General features: G+C 46.8%; 1 protein-coding gene across 4 annotated transcripts in view; it reads right to left on the bottom strand.

Annotated features, from left to right (window-relative positions):
• The window catches only part of NTM (neurotrimin), a 416,935-nt gene that overhangs the window by 183,702 nt on the left and 214,349 nt on the right, over window positions 1-18,884 (bottom strand). For all 4 annotated transcript variants that reach the window (XM_021696337.1, XM_021696336.1, XM_021696338.1 and 1 more), the window contains exon 2: window positions 1,988-2,220. In XM_021696337.1, coding sequence (XP_021552012.1) covers window positions 1,988-2,220 — 233 coding nt within the window. The remainder of the gene's footprint in view (window positions 1-1,987; window positions 2,221-18,884) is intronic.

The following is an 18,884-nucleotide window of genomic DNA, read 5'->3' on the forward strand; positions in this document are numbered from 1 at the left end:
ATTCCAGTTCCAGAAAGGTCCTGCTTCCTAAAGTGAGTATCTGTCATTTGCTAACTTCTCTTTGTCAGTTCAGGGTATCCTGCTCTCGACAATAAGTGTGTGCAGTTCAGGGCATGAAAAGAGCAATGGGGACTGCTCCAGCGGCACCATCTGTAATCTCTACCAGGGGGTGCTTCTGAAGCCGTCCCCAAACTATTTTTCGGTCAACTATCCACCATAAAAAAATGTATTTCGATTGACTGATTGATTGATATATATATTTTTTTAAGTAGGCCCCATGCCTGGCATGGAGCCCAATGTGGGGCTTGAAGTCACGACGTTGAGATCAAGACCTGAGCTGAGATTGAGAGTCGGACTGACCGACCCACCAGGCCCCCTCAAAAATGTATTTTACATCAAAAACTTACACATCCTGAAACAAAAGTCTTATGGAATGATACTTATTCTGCTGTTTGTAATATGCTGATACCTTCTATGCAATCCCATCTCCTTTAAAAAATGTTATTTGTATCCAGCAGTTTGAAAAATATTCATTTCTAGAACCAATTAATAGAAAAAGCCATCATAATTTCAGAGGAGTGAGAAAAAGAAATAAGAACCACACAGTGTGGCCAAGCTCTGGCCCAGCACTGAGGGGCTCAGATGTCCCTGTGGTCCCTGCTCAGAGCGAGGGCCACAGTTCCCTTGCTGTGATGTGTCTCATCCCCGCTCACCTCGTCTCACCCTTCCCCAGCCTTCCTTCTCCAGCCACTTTCCTGCCCTTGTTTCTCTAGCCAAGCATCTGACAACCCCATCCCTTTTCCTTGGGTGCCCTGACAAGGAGGGGTGGCCAAAGGAGCCTCCACTGGAGGAGCTTCCTGCCCTAGGTACCATTCAGCTAGATGAAGGGAACTGGGAATCAGGCTGTGAAAGAGACCCCAGGAGAGGAGCCAGGCTCCACTCGCTACCCCGGGCTTAAGCTTCTGAGATAATAAAATGAGGTATTTGGTCCACTGTAAAAGAATTTTAAAAAGCTAAAAAGTAGTATCAGTATTAAAAAAATATTGATGGCCAACACTTAGACAGCTCTGTAGGAGCCAGGCCGGCTTCTAAGTGTCATGTAAAATTTAGCAAGCTTATCACATCAGTGACTCTGTTTTACAGAAGGGAACCCCGAAGCCCAGCCAGTAACTTGATCCAGGTCTCACAGCCCGAATGCGGCCAAGTCTGGTTCTGGGCTCTTCCTCCCTAATTAGGAACTGTCCACCGTGGTAAAGTGTTGTTTGAATGTCCTGGGGCCAGTTCTGCTTCCCCGGGAACAGGCTAGCACCATCCCCAGGGCCTGTGAAACATGGACAGGGCAGAAGAAAGGGAGACGCAAAACCAAAACCAATACACAGGCCTCAAAAGCTGGGGGTGGGGGATGCAGAAAGAGGGGGCAAGAACTTGGGGTGCCACCAAACACGGAGAATCAGACACAGGTTATTAAAAGGGAGAAGTGGCATCCGAAACCCAGGGCTGGGAGATGAGAGACGCACGCAAGCTGGAGATAGTGCGGGTGGCTGTGAAGGGTGTGTCCCAGGTGGGCGTTGAGAGCATCTGTGACGGGCTCTGCTTTCTTTGAAGGCTGTGGGAGGGTATGGCGTGTGTGTAGTGCTGGAAAAGCTAAAACACGGGTCTTAAAATAAAAGAAGCTTAGAACTGGATGGAACCTAAAAAAAAAAAAAATCTTAAGAGGAGAAAAAAGCCAAGGAAAGCAATAATTAGAAGATAATTTTCTGAGAAAATATATTATTGGAACAAAAACAAAACAAAAAAAGATCCTAGTCCTATTCAACAGGAAAACTTATTTCAAAATTCAGCTTCTAACAGCAAAATGACAATTAGTTGTCTTGTTGTCCTGGCCGATGGACAAATAGAACTCATCTCTGCTGAGGATCACAGGAAAAGGGTTCGACATGGGCTCTCCCAGCCACCCGCCCAGACCGTCCAGCCAAGCCCCGCCTACCTTGCACAATGAGGTGGACCCTCGAGGTCTTTGGGTGGTTGTCCGTCTGCACAGAGCAGGTATACGGGCCCTCGTCATACACATCCACGTTCTGGATCTCGATGCTGTACTGGGTTTGGGTGTTGCTCAGGAGGACCACGCGTGGGTCCAGGCACCACTTGTCATTCCCAGCATAGAGGATGGTGCTGCGGTTTAGCCAGGCCACCCGGGTGACCCGGTTGTCAATCGTGCACCTGGAGGGAAAACAAGACGAGTAAGTCCAGGAACCAGAGAGGAAGTGCCGACCATCAGAATCAGGTCTTCTTGGCAACGCTAGTTTGACTTGTCACCATGCCCTGCCTTCACACTCCCTCCACCAGCCCCAATGTACACACATATATTTCCTGTTTGATTGTCATGTGTGGCACTTTCTGGAACTGGGCAGCAGAAATCTTGTGGGATTAGAGCCTCAGAGCTCTGGCTATCTGAGACTTCTGGGTCCTGAGCAGTTCAGTGCCCCTGAAACCACCTGAGCAAAGGACTACTCCCATCGTCATTACTATTCAATAGTTATAACTGGAGGCATCTTTCAGATCCAGAATGGCTAGACCCTCAGAACATCATCAGTTCTCCCTTTGCACGAGGATTCCCATGCTGTAGGTATTTGGGGAGTACTAAGTCATCCAGTACTTATAACAGCCCTATGAGCAAGGTTCTGTTGGTTAAAGGAACAGAAGAACAAAGAAACTAAATCTTTCTCCCAAGCCACACAGATAATATGTGCTAGATCAGAGAGACCCAGATTTTAACTACTAAACATTATCTCAGAATAGCGAATTCCAACAGAAGGCTTCTGAAGTCAAAACTAAATATGGACCACCACCATTGCTATTTATCTTCATTATACCCGGGGGCAGAAATGTTCAATTACTGAGAGACTAAAGGCATTTTCCAAAATCTCAAAACTGGTTGCACGTGTAAAAATAGATTTTGTCTTTTTTATTTTTGCATCTGGAGTCCCCAAATTGTGGAAGCTCCCTTCTCTTTCCTTACACTTTCAAATCTCCCAGCTTCTCTCGCCAAGTCCTAATCACATCTCTGTCTGTATTCATTTCCCTCTCTCAATACACCAAATATGTTCTATGGCCTTAGGCGAAATTCACAAACAGTGTCCTGATCCTAACTATAATGCTGGAAATAGCAATGTAGCTCAGTGTGTATAACGATGCCTCAAATTTATACATTCTTTTGCAGTGTACAAAATGCTTTTACATCCACACTGTCTCTTTTGATTCTTGCAGCAAATCTGTGAAGTAGATGATCTTACCCATTCTCTACTTTAAAGATCAGGACTCCACCATTTGGAATTGTCTGGTGACTGGGAAGTGACAGATATCTCAGCCAGGACATCTGTCTAATTCCTGGTCCCGTGCGCTCCTCAGAATGTGCAAAGGGGGATTTTTCAGTGGGAGGGATGACTGACCCTGCTGAGTTCTCAAAATGGTCTGTGACCATAAAAAACATAAGAACTGCCGCTGAGCACACCAGCTTCCCCGGGCGGTCCCTCTCGAGATGAGATATCCTGTATCGTGCCTTCTTTCCGCTTGTACTTGTGTAAATGTCACAGGATCACTGCAGGGCCACTCAAGCACAGGTGGGGAGCCTTGCTGAGAATGCCTGTAGGGAAAGCTGCTCCACCAAAAACACCTTTGCTCTGGTGTCCAGCAAGTTCTGTGCTGTTCATTGTGTTTCCCGGACAATGCAGGATGGAAATGACTTTACTAGGGAAAGATCAAGGGAATGGGCCACTTGCATCAGAATCGCATGAGGGGTTTGTTATAGGTGTTTAGTCTCACCTCCTATCTTACTGATTTAGTCTTTGGGTATCCAGAAATAAGAATTTCTAACAATAGCCCAGTTGGGTCATAGACCTACCAAAGTTTGAAAAACACTGGTGCAGAGCTGTTTGTCTGGGATCAGCTACATAATTTGGGGGGCTCAGTATATAATGAAAAGGCAGAGCTCATTGTTCATGAATTGTTAAGAATTTCAAGATATTGAAAGGAGAGCATTTAACCATGTGCAGGATCCTTCTGAGTGCAGGGCTCTGTGAAAAAATATATACTCTCACGGGCGCCTGGGTGGCTCAGTTGGTTAAGCGACTGCCTTCGGCTCAGGTCATGATCCTGGAGTCCCTGGATCGGGTCCCGCATCGGGCTCCCTGCTCGGCAGGGAGCCTGCTTCTCCCTCTGACCCTCCCCCCTCTCATGTGCTCTCTCTCTCTTATTCTCTCTGTCTCAAATAAATAAATAAATAAAATCTTAAAAAAAAGAAAAAATATATACTCTGAGCGGATCTTGGACTTTCTTGTGCTTAACGCTTCTTGGGAATCTTACTAAGACGCATGCACTGATTTGGTAGGTCTGGGGTGGGTCCTGAGAGTCTGCACTTGTAGTAGGCTCTCAAGTGACGCCAATGTTGCTGACTCTAGACCATTCCTTGAGTAACATAAATCTAGAGGTGAAACATATGAACCTTAAGGGTGGGGAAGCACTGAGCTAGCACCTCACTATGTGGAAGTGTGGTCAGAAAACCAGCAGATCACCATCCTATGGTAGCCTGGTAGAAATGAAGAAACTCTGGCCCTATCTCAGATGCAATGAATTAGAATGTGCATTTTAATAGTATCTCTAGGTAACTAGAGTACATGCAAAGTTTGGGCTGGTCTAGAATGTACTTCAAGACTGCCTCTGGCTTTGATGACAATACCCAGAATATTCTGAGAGTGAATGAGAGCAGAGAAGTACAGCCAACAGAGGAAGCACCTGATGCCATTCCTTCCCTTAGGTTCCTCACAGACTTCCCTAATGTTCCTCCTCTCAGGCTGCCTCACCTGGAATGTGGACTTGGAACCACAGTGGTTTGAAATCCCTGAAGAACAACACACTCCAGAGCATACTTTACTAGTAACACATTGGTAAATGTTATTTGTCTTAATTACCTTAAGGGTGGTCCCTGCTCTAAATTGTGCTTGGGGGATACCTGGGTGGCTCAGTTGGTTGAGCACCCGACTCTTGATTTCGGCTCAGGTCATGATCTCAGGGTCGTGAGATCGAGCCCTACTTCAGGCTCTGCACTGAGCGCGGAGCCTGTTTAAGATTCTTTCTCTTCTGCTTGGCCCCTCCCCACTCTCCCCCACTTGCTCTCACTCTCTCTCTCCCTCTCTCTAAAATAAATAAATAAGTAAATCCTTAAAAAATAAATTTTGCTTGGATCCCAGCAGAGAAACTATGAAATTCATATTCATGGCTAATGTTTATTGAACACATCTTATTGTATGCTTGGTGCTACACAAGCCTATTATACAGACTACATTACCATCTCAAAAATGTGGGTTCACTTATTAATGCCAGTTTACAGATGGGAGTTAAATCAAGTTAAAAAATATCCAAATTGAAAAAAATACCCAAATTGATTAGAATCACTGTGATATTAAGTGGCAGAGTCAGGATTCAGATCCAGCTTTATTTTATTTTGTTTCAAATTCAGTGTTTTTGAATGTCCTTATAAGCCCTCCCCAACGGCCTCCAACATTTAAATTCAGTGTGCGTCAGAATCATCTGGAAGCCCTGATAAAGTATGGATTGCTGGCCCCTCCCTGATCTGGAGACCACATCCTGAAATCCATTAATTTAGACATCTGGTTTCTGGTGAAATGAGAGCTACAGAGCGAGCGGGCACTAGGAAATAACCCTTGTTTGAAATAGTTTTCCATTACTTTACGGGAGAGAACTTCCTTGTAATTGGTATGTTTTGGGAAGCCAGAGCTGAAGCCCAGCTATGTGCTCCCCCAGCAGCTAAAAAGGAACCAGACACCAGGGGAATGGCCAGCCGTGGTGCAGGAAGTTCTGATCAACACCCTCTACAAGGCTTGAATAATTGTTTTTGATGCCCACGGTGGGGGCATCTCAGCCTCTTGATGAATCCGAGAGGACTGTCCTGGGCTTCCTGTGAGTGTCTAATTACTGGGAACTGACTGCAACAAAGTAGTCTCAATGCTCTGCGCCATGCTTCCAGGGCCAAAGATGTTCATTTGCAGATACGCCAACGCTGCGAACGCAGACAATTTCCAACCCGGTTATGCGGCCCCTATGATATACTACACTGAGAAGCTGGCATAGCTTCAGCTGTGGTTTTGGGCACATCCAAGGTCATGTTTAGATGTCCAAACTGTCACTGCTGGATATCAGTCTTGCTGAGTCTCCACGGCATTACCGCCGGCTTCTGCAGAGATGGATCACAAAGGTAACTTGGCAGCCAACTACTGTCACCTCCTCATACCTGTCCCCATCTATCTGTCTCATTTATCGAGTTTCCACAAAAAAGCAAAAGAGACAATTCTCCCAGGTTAAAAAAAAAAAAAAAAGTAAAAGCAAGCATAATTGTTCCCTCAGAATGCCCTGGTTGGTGGGGAGTTGGTAGAAGATTGGGGTGGGAAATTCCTTCAACAGGCTCCCTTTTTTGCAGAGATGGCCCTTAACATAATTCTACAAAATGACTCCTCAAACACACCATGGTATTTCATGTCCTTCAGGAAGGTAATTGACTGTATGATTAAATGGGAAGTAGGGAAGACTTCAAACTCAACTCTCCCTAATCCAGGCAAGTACAGCTGGTGATGGCCACTTGTCATCAGGAAATAGTCACAGGTCAGGACGAGACAGGCCAGCAAGGGGGAAGGAGAGACAGAAAGAGTTGAAAGTGCCCTGCCCAAACCTTGAAATCCTCTCACCTTTTTTTTTTTTTTAAGATTTATTTATTTATTTGAGAGGGAGAGAGCAAGCCGGGGGATGGGCAGAGGGAGAAGGGGGGAGAGAATCTCAAGCTGACTCCCCAGTGAGTGTGGAGCCCAACACAGGGTTCAGTCTCATGACCCTGAGATCATGATCTGAGCTGAAATCAAGAGTGGGATGCTCAACCGACTGAGCCACCCACGTGCCGCGCCTCTCACCTTTTTCCGGAATTCCTGAGATACACTAGCTCCCAATCCAAGCATCCTTTCCACCCATACTGCCAGACATACAAAGAGAAACAACCTTTGCAGACCTAAGCCTTCTGGATTGAGCCCTGGAACTCCCAATTCCCCAACTCCAAACATCTCTTCACTCTGAAAGCCTCCTGTCCTCCAGCCTCAGTGCTGCTCTCGCTTCCATCCTCCAGCCCTCTGGCCAGTGGCCATCAGCCTTCAGCGTTTGTGCAAATGGCCTTCCCTTCCCATCAGGTCTGTGGAACTCCTCCCATGTGTGGTCCCCATGGGCAGCCCATGGCCTGACCTACGCAATATCCTGGCAGAATCCAGACAGACAGATAGAGCCTATTAGAGATGCTTGTTTATCATTTCACTGATGAGCCGCAGTGCTCTTATCAGTCTGTACGTCTGTCTGCACCCTGCTCCTTGGAGAAATTTCTTCTTAAAGAGAGCAAGCCTGGTCTATTTGAACAGAGATCATCCAGAGTATGCAGCCTGCATGGATCGGCAATGTATTTTCTTTAATGATGAAAAGGTTCATGTGTAGTTGACCAGAAGAAGACCAGCCACACATGCCCATGCTGGACCTCGCACCTGAGCACAGTGTACAGCAGAGAAAGCTGTCACACCTGTCATTTTCTGCAGCTACACCAATTGTGCCAAAGCTCTAAAAATGCAGCCCTCTATGTCCTTCAACTCTTGCTGATGAATAGTGGCTTTATTTTACTTGCTGCATTTATACATTGAGGAATAGGAAAAAATGATTAAGCAAGCCCAGGATGAGGGGCTGCAGAGATAAAACCATAAAAGTATGAACTCAGGGCCTCAAGCTACTTTTGGATCTGGAAGGAAATGAGAAAGGGAAGGAGACAGTGAGTGTGTGTCTAGAAATTGGAAGAAAAATAGAGAAAAAGCATCTGCTTGGAAACTTCTAAGGACAGACAAAGAGAGTGTTGAAATAAAGAGGATTATTGAAGAAAGAGAAAAATCCAGGCTTGGCCTTTCTTAAACACACCTGCCTATAGATCTGAGGACTATAATGGATCCAGACAGTGGGTAATCCAACCATTCCTTCTATCAAATGGTCCTTTAACTGCTTTTGAAAAGCAACATGTCTCAAGCAACGCTTGAGACTATAGTAAAATAAGAGCTTCCGCCCTTCACAGCACCTGGTCACAATCTCCTCTTATTGCACAGAAATGCTCCAGCTGCCCCTAAATTTGGTTCCTCTGAGCATTTGGCTGGTGCCCTGCTCCTCCCTGCAAGCTTCACAGAGAATCATTGCGATGTGGATGGCTGAGAAATACCGCCACCCAATCCCATGGAGTTGGCATGGGCGTCTTCCAGACCTATTCTTGGGGGGAAACCAACAAACAGACAAAGCATGATGCTTCATCACCGACCTGCTGAAAATTCAGACATCACTGGTACCTTAGCTCTTTATTGCAGAAGGCTTCCCTCGTGGGGTTGCTAATTTTGCCCCTACTAGAGTCTAAACTCAGGTTGATATTTATAAAATTGTTTTGGATCATAATGAGACAAAAAACACTAACAACATTCAGTTCACACTGGCCTTGAATCCCTCAACTACGACTGTTTTTGCTTAACATTCAAAAGAAAAACAGATACATGCTAGGAAATCTTTCTTAGTTATGAAGGTGACAAAACTGTCCATACCATGCCTGGGTAGAAGCAGAAGTCTTAGAAGAGAGGATAAAGGCCCAGGGGTAAAACCCAGCTGTGCACATGCCGCCCTGCGAGCTCACACTGCTGGCGGGTCGCTGTAGTCTAAGGGAGGAGGTAGACAGGGGCAAGAGGACAAGTTCTGAACTCAGACTGCTGGAATCAAAGTCCCAGGTCTGGGCTTATTGCCTCTCAATAAGCCCTCTGAACCTCTCTGAGTTTCTTTGCACTCATCTGCAACGGAAATAACATTTTCTCCTGCATGGGGTTAATGAGATTGAATGGAACCATGCACGCAAATGCATTGCTTTGCATGTAGTTGAAACTCCACAAATAATGCGACTCTACAATCTATCGTATATACTGCTTTCCCATCTTCCGTGCATGGATGTTGCTTCACTACTAGAGGGTAAGTTCTTGAAAACAAGGGCCATGCCTTACTTTTCTCATGTGCCCCTACACGACATCCTGTTGAGTACAGAGTAAGCATTCAATAACTATCTGTTGAGGGATTAATTTTTGTTTAAAATCTCTCACCTTCCACAAACTCCTGAGAAGTAAAAGATCACGGAGCCTGTGTCCAGAAGAGCCCCAGGCTGTGAGGGTTAAGTACCCTGCCTGCATTTCCAATAAAAAATGCCCACAACTCCAATGATGCACACTCACTCTTTGAGGGCATCAAAACAGTGGAGTCTATCACCTCCTACTTCTCTAATGTCTTGAAGATAACTCCAGAAGGCTTGGCTTTGTGGACCTCTAAGAAGTGTTCTCCATAAGCACACCTATCCATCTGTCCTTCCTGTCCAGGTCAAATAAAGTAGCACCATCTCAAAACAAACTGCTGAGCTAGGTGGGCCATGACTTGTCTGAAATGAATGGCACAACATTTTGATTTGTGCCGGCAGCAAAAACCCAGTGCTAACTCAGATGCTAAAGGGGGCTTGGGACTACCCAGTAGGTCATATCACGTTTCTAAGCCACAGCTCCCACAAGCCATTTCCTTACTCAATAGCTGTGTCACACGCATGTAGCAATGTGGGAGATGCATCATTTTGATCTTGTCATACAACCATGGACAAAAGCAATAGAGCCTTTTTTTCCCCTAGGTTACCAAAGCCAAACAGCCAGGAGGTTTTTTTTTTTTTTTTCCTCATTCCTTTTCCTGACATATACCAAATTGTCCAAACATAGAGGAGGGTCCCCTAAACCCCTTGGTAAAAACCAACATTCTCTAGGCGAGGGAGCCCAGAAGTACTGAGGGACAGTTAGTGGAAATTTACCCTGGACTTCATCTGCCATTTGAAACTTGGGCTTCAGCGAATGATCTCCTGCAAAGCCCCATCTCACCTTCCACCCCCACTGCTTTAGGCAAGACACGTATCGTGTATTTTGGACTACTTCTTACTGTTACCTGAGCACTCTGTTCGCATGTAGGATTCAGTAACACACTGTATTTGGAATGCCCTTCCTCATTGTGTGTTAGACAAATTCCTATCCCCTATCAAGGCCAATTTTAAATATTATTTTGTATCCTCACTATCTCTCCTCTGCAAAAATGCTTAATCCCTTATGAATGATCTCTAGACATATTTTTATCCTGGTGTGTATTTCTGTTTATGGTCCATTTTTCCTGTGATAGGTGAAGTCTGGGAGGGCAGGAAGTATATATTTGTTTCTTTATTCCCAGGACTCCTGATTACTTTCAGGACAATTTGGATCTTGTGAGAGTCAGGGTGGCCGTTGAGGTGAGAAGGCACTTGCTAAATACAAGATGGCAGGCACAGCCTTTCAGGCAGAGGGAAGAAAATGAGCAAAGCACATTGGAGCTTTAAAAATTCCTGGCATGTTTGCAGAAGGTTGGAAATTTGGACTCAATGGGGTCTGTGGCTTTGGCAGAAGAGAAAAGTTAGGGGAAATGAGGCCAGTGAGTGTACTGCTATTCTGTGTCCCCTCGATCCACCGCAGACTGACCAATGTGGGTCACATCAATAGAGTCCCCTGTCCTCCAGCTTCCCATTGGATTTGGTTGATGAGAATCAGTGGCAGGAGACGGGGTGGAGGAGGTAGGATAGAGGCTGCCACAGGTGTTCAAAATCGCTCTATCAAAGATGACAGCCTGTGGCCAGTGGACCTCTCCACACAGCCCTCACTCTCTGGTGGGAACTGTGACCCCCTCCTTTTTATCCCTCCAGCCCTGCAGGTGTTAATGATGCCCTCCTGTACTAGTCCTGTGGTCCTGACTCCCCCTGCACTTTTCCTACACTTTGGCAAATATCCACTTTATTAAACTCTCCTCAAATTACTCGATTTGAGCATGCCATCCCTTTTCCCTGCAGGAACCCTGACTTTTGTAGGTAGACTGCGCACTACTCTGTGTGAAAGATTTTTTTTTTTTTTTACTTTATCCTGAAGACGAGAAGAACCAGAGAACCAAAGTGAAGAACTTTGCAGTGGCTACCTCAGAAAATTACCAATGGCTATAAAAGGCACCAAAATTGATCTTATCTCTTTGTCTTCCAGTGGGTGGCCCTTCCCAGCATGGAAAGAAATGTGATTCTAGGAAATGAATCTGTCTGCAATCTTTTTGCTTCCTTTCTTTGTCTCCTATTCTAGCCTTCACCAGCTGGTCCATGTAAAGCTTGCACCCACGATGGAGCTTCATTCTGAAGAAGTTGGACCCAGACTGGCAAGGTATAAATAGGGAGCACACAACTATTATCCAGTCCAGACAATTTTCACAATGACACTGGGAAAACCAGGACTCACTCAAGTAAAGTGGGATGAACAATACATATGAGAGATGCAGTGCCATGCTGGAAAAAAGGTCTGAATTACCCACCTCCTCCCAAACCCAGGATCAGCAGTGGCTAAGAAAGATGTACCAGTCTGGCAGACCTTCTGCCGTGGAGTCAGCCTCAGGTGAAGTCAGCACGTGGGTCACTCTGGGACTAGCTCCAACTCCAATTCCTTGTTGGGACAACTCCAAGTCCCTCTTCCAGGCCTGGATCTTGCCTCCAGCACCCCTCCCATCACCGATGAAGACTGCTTTCTAGTTCGGGCTTGAACACCCTCAGGATGGGAAGAACCTCATGGCCTAGGAGGCCAAAACTACATCCTAGACCAATGGCAGCTGACGTCTTCCTTCCTGCCAGCGAGTGTGAAGGCGACACCCAGGCAGTTCTGACCAGTCAGCAACAGGTTGCCTTTCTACCTGGTCCTCAGCCCCGAGACTGTGTACACACATGACCCTGTGTTGGGGGGGTGGGGGGAGGTGGGGGTGTGCAGAACGAAAGCAATCCAGTTTGAGGCCAGAAGAGACAGTCTTCTACCTCCAGCTCCCACAGCACACCAGAAGAAAGAACAGGCCAGCTACTGCTAGAATCCCCAAATGATAAACAGAGCTCCTGGGCTGGAGGCGCCTTCTCTGGTTTCTCACTAAATGACCCTGGCCACACTTTCTTTCCCCTCTTGGCAGCACCACTGTGTGTCTAGTGACTGCCCAGGGCCCACCTGGGAGCCAGGGGCAGCGGTTAGCAGGCGGGCTTCCTCCCAGGTTACACAGTGCCACCGCCACCACCTGAGAGGCTGGGACAAAGTTGGAACAGAGGAACAGAACCATCTGCTCCGCATGCCCATCCTCTGCTGGCCTGTGAAGAGAAAGGGTCCCCAGGGTCCAGAAAAACAGTGGCCGCTACAACAAGGAAATGTAAAAATAATTAAGTGGAGAGGAGCTCATTGGACCTCTCCAGATAGCTAATCTATGTGATGCAGTACCTAGGGGGGTAGGACGTATCCCCTAGAAAGACGAAAGCTCCCCGTGGAAGGAACAGCCGTGGCTGAGGCCTCACTGCCCAGGTGGAAGGCCTCACCATTTTCATATTTTCTGTCCGATTTCTTCATCTGTCCTGTGACAGGTGTCTGGTAGAGGAACTCCCTCTCAGTGGAGTGCTGATCTCGCACACTGGTTTATTGTTCGAGGAGTCTGTGGCCCAGCGTTGGCGCCCTCCCCTCCCCTCTCCCCTTCTCTATCATAAACGGAAGTTGGCTATAGGGAGGCGTGCAGGGGGTGGGGCACCGGGATGCAGGGAGAGGGGCCAATGGGCACTCTTAGCCAATTTCATCTTTCTCATGTACCAAGGATGGTGCGAAGCCTTAAAAATACCTTTCCTAGGTCAGAAGACCTAGAAAAATGTCTCCCGGGTGTGTTCACCTAAGGGAAGGACATACCCGTTGTTCTGCCTGAATTCCTAGAGGAAAGGGGTCTCCGGGCTCAGGTCTGACCAGGTCTCCAGAGCAGAGATGTGCCAGCCTGTCATGGGGGTCTGAAACATGGTGAGGAAGGGAGGCAGCAAGCAGGGCCTGGGTCCCTGGGTCTTGGATCCTCTGTAATGTCCCCACCTGGGCAGGAAATGGCCCAGTGTTCAGTCCAGCTCCCTCGGGTTCCTTTTATTATCTCTGTACCTCTCCAGGTTTCTGTGTGGTTCTTCTTTGAACAGTCCCCATCTGGGGCTCTCTGCAGGGCTGCCTTGAGGCCACACAGCCCCTTTGCACTCACTCACAGAGCTGGAAGAGTCTGGGAGCGTGTGACCCCCCCGGGGCAGCTGGCAGCAGGCTGGGGAGGAGTGGGGAAGCTGCTCTCTGTACTTGCCAGCATCTCTGCACATCCAACAGAAGCCGCACTCGTGGATATTTGCCTGAAATTGAGCCTCTCCTTGGCTTCTTGCCCTTCTCTGCCCTGCTTCTCCCACTCTCTCACTTGGGAGCACTTCCTTAATAAGGGAGCACTTCTCCTGGGAGCACTTCCTTAATAAGTCACTTCAACACAAACTTCCCATCTCCAGGGCCTGCTTCTGGGGCTCCAGAACTGAGACAGCCCTATTTGTAATTCTCACAAAGTTTTTGTGATCAGAAGGAGAAACTCTGAAGGAAAGGGCAATGCTCCAGAGGCTGCAAGAAGGTGCTAGAGGGATGCAGACAGCTCTGTATCAGGCACTGGGTGGGCAGCGGGGGGGGTGGGCTCCAGAGAGAGGAGGTGGGGCCAGGGAGAGCGGGAAGCCAACAAGAAGCAAGGGAGAGTCAGGGCCATCTAGGGACACTGACACCTAGGTAGGTGTAAGTACTGAAGGCGACAGCTGGTGAGGATTTCAGGTGTGTGGGGGGGGGGGATGGGGGGCGGGGAAGCGTGGTACTGGCGATCTCACAGAGGCAGGAACCCTGGGCTCGTGCGGAATCACAAATACATCTGCATAAATGGAGAAAAGGTGAGAAGGTGTTCTCCATACGAAGAAAATGGAGTCAAAGATACAAATGTAGGGATCCGAAGGGGTACATGCACCCCAATGTTTATAGCAGCAATGTCCACAATAGCCAAACTGTGGAAAGAGCCAAGATGTCCATCGACAGATGAATGGATAAAGAAGATGTGGTATATATATACAATGGAATATTATGCAGCCATCAAAAGGAATGAGATCTTGCCATTTGCAACGACGTGGATGGAACTGGAGGGTGTTATGTTGAGCGAAATAAGTCAATCAGAAAAAGACATGTATCATATGAGCTTACTGATATGAGGAATTCTTAATCTCAGGAAACAAACTGAGGGTTGCTGGAGTGGTAGGGGGTGGGAGGGATGGGGTGTCTGGGTGATAGACACTGGGGAGGGTATGTGCTATGGTGAGCGCTGTGAATTGTGCAAGACTGTTGAATCTCAGATCTGTACCTCTGAAACAAATAATACATTGTATGTTAAAAAAAAAAAAAAGAAGATAGCAAGAAGGGAAAAATGAAGGGGGGGAAATCGGAGGGGGAGACAAACCATGAGAGACTATGGACTCCAAGAAACAAACTGAGGCCTCTAGAGGGGAGGGGGGTAGGGGGATGGGTTAGCCTGGTGATGGGTATTAAAGAGGGCACGTACTGCATGGAGCACTGGGTGTTATACGCAAACAATGAATCATGGAACACTCCATCAAAAACGAATGATGTAATGTATGGTGATTAACATAACATAATAAAAAAAAGAAGAAAAAAATGGAGTCTAAAGACAGGAAGGTGGAGACAGGGTCAGATGTTTAGGGTCTGGTCTGATACAAGTAGGGACTCTGTGGGGATCAGAGGAAGCCAGCATAAGCAGGAAGGCTGCAGTCTGCTTGGAGAGGGCCTAGAGCTGCTATTTAAGGGGTTTGGGGGCGCTGCTGGCATGATGAAAATCACTTTGGGGAGCAATGATGGAGAGAGAAGACAGTGGATGTGGGGAGCCAGCCACTGCCAGAAACAATGTAAATGCTGAGGTGTCCTCTTCTCAAGAAGGTTTTCCCTTCCCAACTACGCTGGGTCTTACTCATGCGTCAGATATCTGAACACATGTTCTCTTACGGATGGGATCAAGTTAAACCAGGCTGACGGGAGGGACTGTGTTAAGAGCCATCTGTGAATCACAGGACTCTCCCCCTTCTGTAACCCAAGAATCCTATCCCCAGGCTTATCCTTCTCCTTCTCATTCTTGGCCCTTCACGTCTAGCTGTTACTCCAAAGATGGGGACAAACTGAGGTGTGCAAGAATAGGTTTACTGAATTATCTATCTGACAAATATTCACTGAGCACCTACTATGGGCCATACATTGTGTTAAGCACTTAATGTGATACCGAGACAAACAAGACAGACACAGACAGACATTCTGCTCATGCAGAAGAGAGGTAAAGAAAACAGATTATCATGAAATGTGAGTCTCGTATGAAAGGATACTACGGGGTGTTAAACAGAAAATAGGTGGGTGTTCAGGAACCTTCTCTCGTTTAAGGGGTCAGGGCAAGCCTTGCAGAAGTGGTGCTTTTGCTGAGAACTTTACAAACAAATATAAATTTGGTGCTCAGAGGGACCTGAGAGATGGTCTGCCACCCTATGGGTAAGAGTTTGAAGTTAAATCTATACAATTACTTCATGCACGAGCCTATGGCTATTCAAGAATGATCGGGGATAAGAATCTGCATCTCCCAATTCCTTAAACCAAGATAAAAAAATTAATGATTTCTGGGGTTAGTGGATTCCAAGAGAGAATCTGTAATGAACATCCCGAAAGCCTGACAATACACTGGGTGTTACTCAGATTTTAACAAGATCTCTACCATCTGGAAGCTGCCATGAATTAGTATATTTTATCTGATATAACCTCAGCTTACATGTTCATATTTAAGAGAAGCAGTAATCATGCCCAGAGCTTTTGGCCTAATTTCCATGGAGTCGAACTAGCTGGGTCCTTGTTTAATTATCTCATCTCCCGTGACAAGCCTGAGTCCTCAGACTTTGTGTGACTCAGTTTTCATATGTGTCAAAGGGGGAAAAAATGTGTCTGCCCACTCAACTCTTGGTTGTCATGAGGGTCAAAGCAGGTATTTCAGGAAGCATATAAAGGACTCTAAAGAACAGGGAGGTATTAATGATTTTTAAAAATTACAAATCTTCCATGTAAAAATGCAGTTGCCCCCACTGAACCAAATGCATGCCTACGTCACCCTGCTCAACGTTAAACATTTCGTTACGGTGCTTCCAGGCCTGTGGAGACGCGGTGCTCACTCTTCAGGACAAGGCATACTCCTTACTCTCTGTATTTTTGGAGCTTATGATACAAAGAAGGGAACAGTGACTTAACTGGGAGAAAGTAGGGGAGCTGCACAGGCAGCTGAATGACAAAGAGTGGGCACACACTAAAGAACGGGCCCGATATTAGCCCTGAAAGTACAGCGCTCACCCTGGAACCCGAAGCAGGAAACCCTGCAGAGAGGGTCCTTCACTCTGGCCCATGTCCCGACGCTGGCAGGAAGCCAGGCACTGCCCTCATGGTGAGACCGCAGATGGAGGGGAGGGTGCAGATGCAAAGCTGTCACCCAGCGGAATCAGTCCTCCGAGAGCTGGGGCTGTCTCGCAGGCACTTCTGCAGTAATTTCTGCACCCAGCATTGGGCAAATAATTATCCAAGTCCTTTACAGAAACTCTCCATGCCTTTGGTGGTGTTCTCTATTAAGTGATCTCCGTAGGAAGGGATTCTAGTTGCGCTGTAGGAGAGCTAGTTCTTTCTCCGCAATAAGTACTCCCTGATCTTGACCCTTCAACAGCAAACTCAAATCATTCCCTAATCTCACTCAGAAGCCCAGGAAGTGGGGGATCCAATGTGGCCTCATCTGGATGGTGGGTAGCACCAGGGTCCCCTAACTGGTCTCTTGGCTCCAGTTGTAACCCTTCTAAGCTAATCCTCTTGCTGCCTCTTTTCTAGCAGAACTGTTGGACTCATTTGTTCAAAACCCTTCAGTGGTTCCCACGGCTTTTAGTATGAAGCTACAACATTACAGAACGACATACTGGGATGCCCCTGGCCTCATCTAGACCCATCACCTTGCACAGGAACCACATCATAGCATGTGATTGCAGTTTTCTTGCAGATTCCTCAATGCTGCATGCCCTGCCATGACTCCAAACCGTGTCACATGAAGTCCCCTCTGTCTAGAACACCCCTTGCCCCCTCATCACCCCCGACATGCCTGCCTTTAGAAGGCTGCCTCGGCTGTACCACACCTGCACTGACAGCCCCACACCCCAGCGCCTTACACACCTCTGCCACATCACCTACCAAGCCGCATGGCACTTAGGAAGGCAGGACCGATGTATTTTGTTTATCTTTATTTTTTTGACTGCCTCCCCCTGAGACCAGTTCTGTTACCATGGTACCCTAGCCCATTATCACTGTCAGTTCGTAAATATCTGTTGCTGGAAGTGAAGGCACACTGCGGCAGGCATCTATCCTAAACCAGGTGTCTTTGAGACAATAGCTGGCCCCAGGCACAACCCAAACACTGGAATCTCTCCAACTGTTCTCCATGGTTACTCGTGCGAGGCTGCCAGGAGCCTGACATGCCTACACGTGTAGCACGGGCGAGCCCCGATACCCAGAAGTCACCAAGCCGAGGGTCAGTCCCCACAAACGCTTGCAAAACAAGAAGGATGGATGCAACAGATATTCCATGAAAGCATTTTGTTAATTAACCAGACAAATAAGAGCTCCAACTTTCCTTGTGCATGACAGCACCCAAAGTCCTTCCACATATCATTGTATCTCATGGAATCATCAAAACAAAGGCGGATGGAGAGACAAAGCTCTCTCCCCAGACCCAGGACTACGAAATGTGTGATTGTAGGCAAGTCATTTCACTTCCCTGGACGTCCGTTCCCTCACCTGTACAAGACGAAGTGATCACTCTGCGTGACTTCCCAGGTCTGCTGTCTGTGCCTTCGTAATGTCTTCCCCATTCTGTGATGGGCAGAGCTGTCTGAAACCCTTAAGTTCTCCTTTCTTTGTCAAGGTGAACAGAGAGACGACAGGTTAGGAGGTTAGAATAGAAAGTGGAGTAGAATTGTGAGAGCAAGGATGCCAATTACTGCAAACATGACTTCACTTCTTATGCAAATTCTCGAGAGAAAGAGGGGAGAAAGTGTAAAGGAGCATATTTTCTTTCACCTCAGCAGGACACAGGAGGATCAAATAATATTAATTAGAATTTAAATGCATGGAATAAAATTAGCAACATGATTGCTCCTTTCATTGAAATTATCAAGAAAAGCACAAAAAAGTCAGAGAGATGAAAATGTAGCTCTTTCCCCTTCCTTCCACTTGGGAAACACATTCCACTCTTAAATCTTGTGACTTTATATGGCATCCCCTAGCATCTCCTAAACAAAGCTCACCAGTTCTCGTAACTGAGCTCTGTTTCTTTCCTCTTGCCCCACTCATCAAATGATCGCTATATGCAAGTGGTCCTGTCTGCCAAGATGATTTCCTATTATTGGTCACCTCTGGGGTCCTCTCTCTTGAGAATATTTAGTGTTGAAACAAGTCTCTTACTCCCCAAGTCCTAGCAGTCTCTGGAATTAGGTTCTTCTCCTTAAGAATAGGATTTTAGCTTCATTAAAACCTGTTAAAAATGTTCAATGATCAGCAGAACACCCAAAGAGAAAATGAACACCCAAAGAGAAAATGAATGGCAATACTTTATCCACAGGAGCTAAGGTTGTTCTTAATAAATAATCTGCCCCAGAAAATTCAGGAAAAGGGAAAAAGAATAGGGTAAAGGAAAGGGTGGGACAAGACATACCACTGTCTCAGCATCACTGACACTGTCTTCCAGAGTTGTGGCCATATACTCTTGGTACC

This window comes from Neomonachus schauinslandi, chromosome 11 (genome assembly GCF_002201575.2).
Source record: "Neomonachus schauinslandi chromosome 11, ASM220157v2, whole genome shotgun sequence".
Lineage (NCBI taxonomy): Eukaryota > Metazoa > Chordata > Mammalia > Carnivora > Phocidae > Neomonachus > Neomonachus schauinslandi.